At 52.4% G+C, this 12,633-nt stretch overlaps 1 protein-coding gene across 1 annotated transcript in view; it reads left to right on the top strand.

Annotated features, from left to right (window-relative positions):
* The window catches only part of TSPAN15 (tetraspanin 15), a 48,515-nt gene extending 38,589 nt beyond the window's left edge, over positions 1 to 9,926 (top strand). The window contains exons 4-8 of the mRNA XM_010992788.3: positions 1,432 to 1,527; positions 4,071 to 4,187; positions 7,179 to 7,226; positions 8,641 to 8,757; positions 9,139 to 9,926. Of these exons, the coding sequence (XP_010991090.1) occupies positions 1,432 to 1,527; positions 4,071 to 4,187; positions 7,179 to 7,226; positions 8,641 to 8,757; positions 9,139 to 9,279 (519 nt within the window). The 3' untranslated portion in view covers positions 9,280 to 9,926. The remainder of the gene's footprint in view (positions 1 to 1,431; positions 1,528 to 4,070; positions 4,188 to 7,178; positions 7,227 to 8,640; positions 8,758 to 9,138) is intronic.
* The last annotated feature ends 2,707 nt before the right edge of the window (positions 9,927 to 12,633 follow it).

Genomic DNA, 12,633 nt, shown 5'->3' with positions numbered 1-12,633 from the left:
TTGGACAAGTCACGTCACCTCTTTGGGCTGCAGGGTGTTTGTACTAGGTATCAGGCCTGGAGCTGACTCTTGGTCAAGACTTGGGCCTTGATTTCCCTTGGGATTAGCCATTTTCCACTGATGACATGATAGGTATGAAATAGTACTGTAAGGTATGTGTCTCCTAGGAGAAAGAAAGATCTGTAAGAATGATACCAGATATTACTGTGTGCCTGGCGTCTTGCTAAACACTTCTGTAGTTTTAGTTTGTTTGACTCTCAAACCCTCCAAGGCAGAGGATTATTGTCCCCATTCTGCAGGGGAGGAAATGGGGGCCTGGAAGTTTAGTGAAGTTCTGGAGGCCCGTGTGGCATTGGGGACTGTTCTTGACCATGAGGCTTGACAGCCTCTCTCAGCCTAGTTTTTGATTTTCGGAGCTTGAAGATGTTTTTAAAGATAGGCCTACAGGGTTGGTTCACAAGTGGGAAACTGAGTCCCAGAGATGGGGAGTAGCTGTGATGGGGCCTGCAGTGGCAGGGTGGGGCCTGGAACCCAGGGCCCCGTTGTCCCTGTGTACCCCGAGGGTGCCTCCCCCGGGGATTGTCTGGCTCCAGAGCCCAGAATGCACCCTTTGTGCCAGCACAATCTCTGATGATACACGGGCCTCCCTGCTCTGAAAGCCCCGATTGTCACCATGAGCGTGGAGCTGGGCTGCCCACACTCCCGCCCCATCCCTTCCCCCTGTGGGGCCTTTTGTGCTCCTGGATCTCAGCACAACAGCCGGGCTGTTGATCCAGAAGGCCCAGCGTGACTGGGAGAGGGCAGCATGCCAGCGCTCTTCCCGGTGGGAATTGTCCCAGCCTAAGAGGGAGGTGGCCCTGTCGTCTGGGCAAGGGCACTGCAGTGATGGAGAGAGGCCCAGCAGGAAGTCAAGGGACCTGGTTTCCAGTTCTGGCTGGAACCCTAACCAGAGCTGACACCTGCTCAGTGACCCAGGGAGAGTCAAGCTCCCTCTCTGGGCCTCTATCTGTAAAACAACAGCTTGGATAGGAGAGAAGATGGAGAGGAGGTCTGGAGGGCAAAAAGAGGCTTCCAGCACAGGTCTGTCTTTGGCAGTAGAAGGAGCACCAGGCCAGGAACCTGCACAGCTGAGTTCCAGCCCTGGGCTAGCTGCTTTGGGACAGTGAACCCCAGGCAAGGCCTCACCCTCTCAGGGTCTGGGTTGTCTAATCTGTAAAGGAAATGGGGTGAATCATTCCTGCCTCAGATGGGCCCTAGGGTGCGTAGGCAGGGAGGTTGTGGACGGGGATGGAGGCAGTGCTCCGTGCAGGTAGGGGCGGGGCTACCTGGGCACATGAGCACTCATTCTGGTTCAGTCTTGACTTCTGGGAAATCTTGGGTTGGACTCTAGGGTTGTGTGGTCCTCTTCATCTGTAATTTTTGTCTAAATAGACCATCGACTTTCTGAATGACAACATTCGGAGAGGAATCGAGAACTACTATGACGATCTGGACTTCAAAAACATCATGGACTTTGTTCAGAAGGAGGTGAGCCAGGAGCTTTGGGTCAGAGATCTGCCTCCCATGCCCTTTGCCCCCCATTTAGGACTGTACTCAAGAGGGTGGGGTGAGGAGTCAGGTGGCTCATCCATTCATAAAGCAGGTAGCTGGCCAGGTTGGGAGGCAAGTGTGGGCCAAGAATAGGGGTGCCAGGGTCTGACCTTGTCAAATCTCCCCGTTCTCTGCACATGTGCCTGGCCCAGGATATTCCTGCCCTACCTGTCCCTCTCCAGTTACACAGACCCTCCCTCAAAAAAAGAACACGGTCAGGTGTAGCTGCAAGCCACCTTACAGTGTCTCAGGGTGGGTGCCCTTCTCCAGTGGGCAAAAATCCTCTTTCTTTGAGGTGGCAGTGACCTCCAAGCCTCTTCAGAGTCCCCTCTGTCAAGTCCCTTCAATGGCGGGGAGCCTTGTCCCTTGCCAAGTCAAGGACAGCCCTGATGGGGAGAGAGCTCTTCCCCGATCCCATTTCTCCCTCCATTGGGGAACAGAACAAGACGTCTCTTCCTCCACGACACTTCTTTGAATGTGATGATGGTCATTTTGAGATGTCGTCCACCTTGCCCAGGGTCCACCCAGGTCTGTGGCTGTGATACTAATAGCAGTTGCAAGGCTAGCCGCTGCCCTCAGGGGCTTCTACACATGAATCTCACTTAGTCCTGAGCCTCAGGCTCAGCTGCGTTAGGGGGATACTCATGGGCCCTTCCTCTTGGCATTGTTGAGAGTGCCTTGACTTATTTCAGAGGTGCCGGGCACGTGATGAGACTTAAGTCAGTATCAGCTGTGGTGATCATCATCCTCATGTCCTCCTAGGTGAGGACAAGCAGAGTTCGAGGGCCGAGGGCCCACTCAGCTCTGGCAGTGCTTCCTGGGACATGACCTCAGGGTATCAGCTGGCCTGGTCCCCTGTGCTAGCCCTCTGTGGGGACCAACATCTCACCACACCCAGGGCCACCCGTAGTGGCCACTCCCTTGGCTCAGGCCTCTGCTGCAGTCATAACAGGTGCAGCCTCTGGGAGGCCCTTCTCTGCCAAGGATGTGCCTGCCAGCTCGGGTCATCTGGTGGAGCAAGATGTTTTTATTGGAACTAGCCTTCAGCTGGCTTGGAGAATTCATTTCTTCCAGGGTGGAATGGCAGGGTGATTCATGCTCACTGAGCACCTGCTTGGTGCCAGGCTCTGTGCTGAGTGCTTCATGCATGGCTTCTCTTTGTAATTCTCAGCTCAGCTGTGCAAAGCTGGTGTTGTTCATCCTGCTTGATAGATGAGGATCTGAGGCCTAGAGAGGCTGAGTGACTTGCCCAGAGTCACACAGCCTGGAGTGGTGGTGTGAGGATTTGAACTCTGGTCTATCTGACGGCAAAGCAAATGCCCTTTGCACTGCACCCCACAGAGGCACTTCCAGGCCCCCAAACCGATAGCCCCAAAGGCTCTGTGGGGACTCTGGAAGGGGGTCTGCTTTGTGTTTCTACTAGGACCTCTGACCATATCACTCCCCTGGTTAAACCCTCCAGTGACTTCCTATCACTCAGAATACCATCCCAGCTCCCTGCTTATTCTAGCTGACAAGGCTTTGCATGGTTTGGCCTCATCCCCTCCACTCTCGCTCTCCCCGCTCTAGACACACCACCTCCATGTGTGCCTCTGAAATAGAACTAGCTCATCTCTCCGTGGGGTCTTTGCATGTCTGACTGGCTTTTTCCTATTGTTCGTGTTTCAGATTAAATGGTGCCTCCTCAGAGCAGCATTTTCCGACCTCCCTGTTCCTTCCCCTGTTTGCTGTATCCCTGGTGCCCAGCACTACCTCACTGCCCTTCACGCAGTGATTCCTCTCTGTCTCCCTCTACAGATGTGTCCCACATGGGCAGGGTGATGGTGCTTTTGCTCACCCTTGTCTATCCAGCACACGGAACGATGCCCGGCACACACCAGCACCTCAGTATAGTACCTGCTTCTCCCAGGCATTGGCACCAGTGCAGGGGGAGATGCAGGCAGGGGCTAAGCTAAGGGGAAAACGATGCCAGCCTTGCCATCGCTTCAATCCTGAGCCCAGGCCAGGATGTGAGGTTTGCTAAGGCAGGGCAGGCAGAGCTGGGGCGCGTGAGGAGAAGGTCGTGTGCTTCAGAGGCCACTGGGTTGTGGGGCTTCCTTAGAATCCTCATCTGTGGGACATTAAAGGCCAGCTTCTCGGCTTGAGGACCTGCACTGGGGACGTGAAGATGGAGTCTACTTGTCCAGGAAGGACTTTTCTTCCAGTATTTAGTCACCACCCTGAAATCCCACCAAGAGGCTGCCCAGCCTTGGCTTGCATGCCTCTCTAGTGACCGGGTGCTCACTACCTCCTGGGCAGCCAACCTGCTTTTGGACAGCTCTGACCTGACAGTGGATGCCTCGTGTGCTCCCCGTAGCTCTCCTGACCAGGGTGACCCACACCACAAATCACATTGTCTCCTGGCAGGGACCCTCCCTGCTGTCTGCCCGGGGGCCCTGGTGCTGATGGCAGCTCCCTTCCTTGCTTGCTTCCTCTCTCAGTTTAAGTGCTGTGGCGGGGAAGACTACCGAGACTGGAGCAAAAACCAGTACCACGACTGCAGCGCCCCAGGACCCCTGGCCTGCGGGGTGCCCTACACCTGCTGCTTCAGGAACACGGTACCCACTGCTCCTGGGGCCTCCCAGCTGGTCAAATACTTCTCTCACCTTTCAGGACTGGGGTGGTGTGGGTGGGTTGGTGGGGTAGGCAGCAGGTGGTGGTCATTGCCAATGCTTCCCGAGCCTCAGGGGCTACTGAAGGGGGTGAACCTGGGGGTGGAGGTGGGGAAGGCTTGTCTCATTAGTAATGGTCGTTAACATCTATCGAGCACTTACTATGTGCCAGCCTGTTCTAGGTTCTTTAGTTGTATTAATTCATTTAATCCTTTCAGCAACCCTGTGAGTTAGGAACTGTTGTTTTACTCCTGGTACAGATGAGGAAATTGAGGCACCAAAAGGTTAGATGTCTTGCCCAAGGTTGTTGGTGCTGGGATGAAATGCAGGCAGCCATCATCAAAGCTGTGCCCTGGACTACTGTGCAAGCCAGGGAAGCAGCAGAAGGGGGTCCAGGCTGGCTCTGCTTAGCAGGGTGGCTGGCTCGGCGACTGTGGCCGGAGGGCCAGAGCAGGGCCTGCACTTTGGGCGTTACTGGTGGGCCATGGGCTTGACCTCCTGGGGAGCATCAGCCACAGGGCACTTGGAAGGGGTCTGGTGATGTAAACAGCAGCCTCTGCCTCTCCCTAACTGGTCCTCTCAGCTCTGTCGCCTCCTTGGCCACTTGGGAGACTGTTTTTGTACTGTCAATGCTTATAAATGAGAAGCTTGGTCAATCCTCTATGTTTGACTAATGTATCCCCAAACTGCCTGGTTTCTGGATTGGAATGAAGCAGGGAGCTTTGCAATTACTCATGCCCTGAAGAGTCATGGAAAATTTCTCTTCTGACGCCTCCACCATTCTGTGCCCACTGCTGGATTCTGTAAACCAAGCAGCTGTTGGTAGGGGTGGGGGCCTCACCCATGAGCCAGGGAGCCAGTGCCAAGTGCACTAGCCCTAAAAAGGCTGGGCCAGGAGGGGAGGTTTGTTTGGAAATTGTAGCTGCCATTTTAGGGTAGCTCTCTGTGCAGGGGGAGTGCTGGGGACGTACCCAGGGTTTTCAGAGGGGCCTGTGGGGGGTGATCCTGAACTTCATCACCCAGGGCAGTGGCACCTGAATGTCCAAGTTGAGATGTGGAAGCCCAACTTGTATTCATTCATTCAAAAAAAAAATATTTATTGAGGACCTGCCAGATGTGGTTCTAGGTTCTGGGGATATAGAAAACACACAGCACTCCCTGCTCATGTGGAGTTTACATTTAGTGGGGAAAACTGACAAACAAAGTCAAAAAGTAAAAGAGATAGTGTGCTAGAAGGTGATAAATGCTAAGGAGAAAAATAAAGGGGCATGCAGGATTGTAATTTCAGAAACTGAAAAGGTAGGTTCTCTAAAACCCTGAAGGAAGTGAGGGAGTCAGCCATGTGTATCTGGGGACAGGCATTCCTGGCAAAGAGAACAGCAAGTGCAAAAGCCCTGAGGTAGGAATTGCCCTGGTGAGTTTGAGAAACAGCAGAGACCTGTATGGCTGGAGCGGAGTGAGCATGTGGGGGAGGATAGTGGCAGAAGTCAGGGAGGCCATGGGTACCCTGAAGGCAATGGTTAGGACTTTGGTTTTCTTGAGTAACAAGGAATTGGGTCTCAATGTGGGGTCTCAGCTGAATCTACAGGGTTGAGCTGGGATGATCCTTCAGGGTTGTCCCGTATTGGGGCAAGGGGACGACAAATACTGACCGATGTGATGTGGATGCTGGGTGTTTTGGGGTCTGAGGGCACCTGGGGGATAGTCTAGACTGAGGGAGATTATTTTGCCCACACACCAGGCCCTGACATTTAGACTGATCTGGATGATGTCTGAGGTTCAGCCCACTTTTTTGGAAAGAGAGTAGACAGCCCTGCTTGCCTTCCAGGGGCCAGGATCATGTCCAAAGTCACTCCAGCCAGTGTGCCTGTGTTCTGCCACGTGCCTGACCCTGGGATAAGCACTTTACATGTGTATCCCACTTTATGTTCAAAACAGCCCCACTAGGTGCATTCTTGGATCACCTTTGCTTTATAGAAGAGACCAAGGAAGCTGTTCATTCACTGAGAAAATCCGTAGTGAGTGCCTCCATGTGCTGGTCCCTCAGCAGCCCACCTAAGATTGACTACAGAGCTCCTAAGTGGCAGAGCAGGACCTGAACCAGACAGTGTGATACCAGAGGCCACACTGACATGACCACTGCTGCACTCCTGCATCACTGCTGGCACTGGTGGTACCCTGAGCCCACAGCAGCTTTCACTGAGATGTAGAGGGATGGGACAGGACATTGAGCTTTCTCTCACCTTCTAGAAGGAAAAGGAGACTGCACAAGGGCTCAGGCAGTGATGGGGAGTGCCCCTGCCCGCCCTGTGACTTAGGTCTGCTGGGAAGAGATTTGATGGGTCTAGGGCCTACCACAGCTTCCCCTGCACCTAGGTGAGCCAGCAGCTGGGAATTCCTGAGAGCAGCTCTCTTCCCAGGAAGGGGCTTGTACAGAACTTCCTGGTGGGGTGGCGGTCTGCAGGGGCAGGGAAGTGGCCTGGCCTTGCCCTCAGGTAAACCCCAGCTGGCCAGGAGCCTGGCTGTGGTCTGGGTTTTCCTTCATAAGAGCCAGAGGAGGGGGAGCAGCCCAGCCCTGACTTCAGACAGTGCATAACCATATCTGCAAAGCCAGGGCTCCCGGGCGGTTGCAGCAGGGACTCTGTGGCGGTGCCCTTTCCTCAGTCCCAAGGCTGCTGCTGGTGAAGCAGGGGTCCTCCCACCCAAGTGCTGTGAGACTGGCCTTCCCACCTTTCTTCCCTGGGCATTTCTTGGAGGTGGGAGGTTAAGATGCAGACTTGAGTCAGGCTGCCTGGGCTGGAATCTCAGCTCCATCCACACTGGACAGTGCAACTCTGTGCCTCAGTTCTTTCATCCATAAAATGGGGGTGGGGTGGTGTAAGTGTCTTCTACAGTCAGCACTATGTAAGTATTAGCTAATACACATTTCTCTTTCAGACAGATGTTGTGAACACCATGTGTGGCTACAAAACTATTGACAAGGAGGTAATGTCTGAAATCTCTTTCCTCCAGAAAGGTTGCTCTTCCTGTCCCATCCCCAGGGTGATCGGAGGGGTTTCCAGGGGTGGGGCTTTTGGCTGCTGCTATTTCCCAACATTCTCCGCTGTGAACAGGAGGCAGGGTCACCAGGGTTTTCCACCCCTACCCAGACACAGAGGGACTCGGGGAGCCGAGAATCCCCCCAGGCAGGGAGAGGCCGGCTGCGGGGTTTGCTAGGCACCTGCTGTGTGAGGCCTCTGTGCCCTTGTCAGTGTCCCTGGCATGTTCATGTGCCCGGCCGCTCTCAGCACCAGCCTACCTCTGCCCTCAGAGCTGCCAATTTGCAGACAGCTCACACTGGCTCCCTTAGCCTGGGACCCAGGAGTCTCCGGTGAGAGAGAGCCTTGGGAGGGTCCCTCCTGGGTCAGCTTCCTGGGCATGTCCCCTGGACAAGGAGAGAAGCTGGGGTGGTGCTGAGAAGGGAGCTAAAACTAACGGTGACTTGAGATGCCTCTGAGTAGTGGTTCTCAAAGTGAGGTCCCTGGACCTGCAGCAACAGCAGCCCCACCCCAGGAACTTGTTAGAAATGCACATTCTTGGGGCGGGGCCAGTGGGTGATTCTGACACACATTTAAGATGCAGAGCCATAGACCAGCAATGGTTCTCCAGCCATCAGACCTGATGATCAATTTTTATAATAAACACTTGGGAATGCCCTATTTATTATCCCAAAATGAAATTAAGATAATATAACCTACTTACACACCTAATTTCAAAACCTAATGATCTGAGATAAAAGGAGAAATAAAATAATTTATAACCATATACCATATTTTAACACATACATACTCAGGCACTAGATAAATACAGAAGACCCAGTGAAGTGGTGGGGTGTTTGTACTACCAGGGGCAGCTGACACCTGGGAGGGGTGTTGTGTGGGCAACTTGCATACCGTGGGTATATTTTTGCTGTTGGCATGGCTTTTAAAAATGGTAAACAGTTCTTGTTGAAGTTCTGAACAAAATAAAGTATAATCATTCCTAAATTTATATAGTAGTATTTCTGCAGAATTCAGTGTAAAGTAAAATCATGCAGAAAACACTTTGGTTTTTATATGTCCCTGGAGTTAGGCTTTGGGCTCAGATAATTATGAATGGGTTTTCACCCATCCAGATGCCCTGGGGGACATCAGCCCCAACCCAATCACTGTGACAACCAGAAGTGCCATCATGATGTCCTCAGTGCTCTAGGAAACAGTACTGCCTGTTAAGACCCAGGGGTCAAGAGCCACCATCTCATGGTGCATGTGAGAAACTGAGGCCTTAGAGAGGTTGAGGGACTCGCCTGGACCTGGAGCGAGTGGCAGAGTTGGGACCAGGGCTCCCAGGCGAGTGTTCAGCCAGCCTTCTCCTCATGCAGCGCCTCACCGTGCAGAATATCATCTACGTGCGGGGCTGCACCAATGCTGTGCTCATCTGGTTCATGGACAACTACACCATCATGGCCGGCCTCCTGCTGGGCATCCTGCTCCCCCAGGTGGGCTGGTCCCCCCGCACCAGGGAGGAGCGCTAGAGGTGGGGGTGGGGTGGGCAGGCCGGGGGTTTAGGTCATGTGTGGCTTGGTGATTACAGGGTGCCGAGAAGGGAAGAAAGGCTGGGGTGAAGAGGGCTCGTGTACCCGCAGCCTGAGCTCACCCTGGGAGGGCTGGGGGCTGCAAACAGAGGGTGAATGGCCCAGATAGTGAGTGACCTAGCTGGGGTAGAGACGGGAATCCCAGAATGGAGGGGCCTGTGCTGATGGGGCACAGGGAGGGTCTGTGGGGTTTCCTGGGAGGGGCAGAGGAGGGCCCAGGCTGGGGGCTGGGGATTGCCAGAGCTGGCCACCCAGATCCCCAGCAGGCTGTCACCTTCTCTTCAGTTTCTGGGGGTGCTGCTGACATTCCTGTACATCACCCGGGTGGAGGACGTCATCATGGAGCACTCTGTCACCGACGGGCTCCTGGGGCCTAGCAGCGTGGAGGCAGCAGGCACCGGGTGCTGCATGTGCTACCCCATTTAGGGCCGTGGCCTGGGGCGACGGTTCCAGAAGGACTGACAGGACAGCTCCGCTCAGGCCGCATTGTGGGGGCCGGACAGGACTGTGGCCCTCCTCCCTACATTCGGCACTGATCAAAGCCCTGGCTGTGTTTGCTCAGGCCTCCTGTCTGCAGGGTGGGGCCCCTCCCAGCTGCGGGATTCTGTGCCTGCCCACCCTGCTGGGCGTGGGGAACGGCGTCCCTTCTCTAGGCTCAGGCCGCCGGGGAAGGGGGAGCTCGGCCCTGGGCTCTGGGCCCGTTTCATTTCTAGTAGTGCCTTGGCCTTGGTATTTGTGCCCCTTTAGTGCAGTTTTGTAGTGATTTGTAATCGAGGAGGGAGGAGAGCCTGTGTGCTCCATGGTAAAGGAGCAGAGGGGTGCAGCCCAGGTCCCGGGTCCCTCGGCCTCACCCCTGAGGCTAGGCTGGGCCAGTTTCTCAGCCTCTCGGGTGCCTTGAGCCCTCCCCAGGGCTGCTGCTTTGCTGACCATTTTTTACGTGATTTTTGTAACATTCGTTTTGTACACAGTTAACAGGAGTTTCCGACTAATCAAAGCTGGGTGTTTCCCCCATTCCACTCTTGCCTTTTCAAGCCAGTTTATTAATCAAACAATAAAGACATGATTTTTTTTTCCCCTGGCCTCTTGTTTGTGCAGCTTGGGTCTGCAGGGGCTGGGGAAGACCTCAACTTGGGCGTGGAAACCCCTTGTTGGTGAAAAGATTGAAGGGAAGCCACCCAAGATTTGGGACAGTTTGGTACACTGAGGCGCAGGAGGATCGGCAGCTGGCCCAGGGCTGCCTGCTCCTGGTTTGGAACGGCTCTCCCATTGTTTGGTGTTGCTACTTAAGGAAATGGCTTTCCCTAGCTGTGCTTGTGGGCTGGGCCTGGAGCCTCCCATGCCAGTCCTGTCCTTCCTGCTAGGAATTCGCTTGTGGGAAACCTCAGGGAAGGAGGCAAAGATGACAACCTATTTTACAGACTGGGAAGCTGAGGCCAAGTAGCATGAGGCTCCTCCAGGAAGCAGGGCAGATGGGAACCAGGAAAATCAGGGGTCTTGGAAGCAGTGCCCACAGATTCACCAGAGGCCTCAGGGCAATAGAACTGGAAAACAGAATTGTTCCCAGGCCTGGGTGGGGCCGGACAATGCTCAATGCCTAACAAAGGGTGGTGCTGGCCGCCCTCTGCTGGAGACAGCAGGATCTGCAGGGATCAGTCCACCTAAGCCTTCCTGCCCCAAGACTTGGTTTCTAGATTTACTGTGAGGGTTTTAGTAGCCAGAGCGATAGAAATAAAGAGCAAGAGCCCCAAACCTGAAAAACTCCATTTAAGGGCATTAAGGGAACTGCCTATCACATCTAGCAGTTATGTGGACGGTTACTTGGTTGGCCATGTGTACAGCCTGTACTGTCTGATATGTAGAAAAGGGCAGGAGAGGGTTTTTTTTTTTTAAAGGATAGAAGGATGCAACAACAGCAAACATATCAGCGAGCATACTCTATCTCAGGAGCCTGTCTGAATATCTTACAGATATTAACTCCTTTAATCCTCACAACTGCATGTGGTAATTCTTGCTATCTCCATTTTATTGATGGAGAAACTGAGGCACAAAGTGGTTAAGTAACTTGCCCAAGGCACATGGCAGGTAAGTGACAAAGTCATGACATGAATCTGGGTAGCATCTCCCTGGCACTCAACCTCTCTACTCCCTCGATCGCCTCGTGGAGACACATGGTTCTAAGCTTGCAAAGCCAGAGATGGCTGCTACTGCAGCTGTCCCCATAGTGGGGCCATTGCAGCCGCTGCTGGAGCCTCTACCTGGTCCGCATTTTGACCAGTGCACATAAGACTGGGTCAAACTGTGTCTGGGTGGTGGCCTCCTGGCTCTCTGGTTCTGGCTGTTCTCTGAGGATTCTCTGTGCTCAGAGGGGGTGGCAGCTGCCTTTGGGACAGCAAGATGGAAGAGGCACTGAGAGGGTTGGGACTGCACTGAGTCACCTTATCCAGAGCCACATTACCCTGGAACCTAGGAGCCTCTGATCACCTTGTTCTCTTTCTTTTCACCACCACTCACCAACACCCCTCTATCTCCCACTGCTGTTTCTGTGGGCCAGGGCTCACGGGTTGATGCCCACAGATGGCTGGGCTGCTGTGGACACTTAGCTCTGCTTTTTCTTCCAAACCTCAGCCACTCACCTCTCCAGAAAGCAAATGGAATACACAGAGAGGTCTTTTTCAGTCCTGTGGTGGGGATGCCCCTGCTATGCACCCTTTGTGTTTCAAGGCTGGTGACATCATCCTGACCCTTCATCGGACAAGAATGGAAGAATGACCCTCAAAATGAGTCCTTTTTCCTCACCATGGCATACGTGGAAGATGACGATACTAGTGCAGCCCACAATATTTGTGAAGCTGGAGGAGATTTGTAGGCTTTGATTTTGGACTTGGCTTGTTATATTAATTATAAGAAAAACAAGACAATAAAATGCATTAAGGAAGACTGGTTTTGCGTGAAAATTCCAAATACAATATTTACCAAATTTACTTTTTAAAAACTGATTGAGCTATACTCAACATAAAATAAACCATGCATATTTAAAGTAACAAATACATCATTAATTAAACCGTAACTATGATCAAGATAATGAACATCCCCATTCATGCTAAAAAATTTCCTCTCACCCCTTGGTGATCGACTCTTCACAGCCCTCCCCACTCCCCACCCCCCACCCCCCACTGCCCCATCTCCAGGCAACCATGGATCTGCTTTCTGTTTCTATACACTATTTTATGTTTTCCAAAATTTTATATAAGTGCATTCATACAGTATGTACTCTTTTCATATGGCTTCTTTCACTCAACATAATTATTTTGAGATTCATTAATTTCGTAGCATATATTAGTCATCCATTCCTTTTAATTGCTGAGTGGTAGTCCTCTGTATGGATATGCCATAGTTTATCTATTCACCTATTGATGGGCATTTGTGTTGTTTTCAGGGTTTGTTGTTGCTGTTGTTAATACAAATAAAGCTGCTAAGAACATTCATGTGCATGTCTTTGTACAGATACATACTTTCATTTCTCTTGGGTAAACTTCTAGGATTGGAGTAGCCAGATCATACAGTAAGTGTATATTTAAGTTTACGAGAAACTGCCAAAGTATTTTCCAAAGTGGTTGTGTGATTTTATAGTCCCAGTTTCTCCACATCCTTGCCAGTATTTGGTATGGCCAGTCTTTTAAGTTTTAGTCATTCTAATGGGTGTGTGGTGACAAATCATTGTGGTTTTACTTTGTGTTTCCTTAAAAATCATGTTGAGATTTTTCACCATCCACGTACTTT

The sequence above is a fragment of the Camelus dromedarius genome, chromosome 8 (assembly GCF_036321535.1).
Source record: "Camelus dromedarius isolate mCamDro1 chromosome 8, mCamDro1.pat, whole genome shotgun sequence".
NCBI classification, from domain to species: domain Eukaryota; kingdom Metazoa; phylum Chordata; class Mammalia; order Artiodactyla; family Camelidae; genus Camelus; species Camelus dromedarius.
This window is presented reverse-complemented; position numbering and strand designations above follow the sequence as displayed.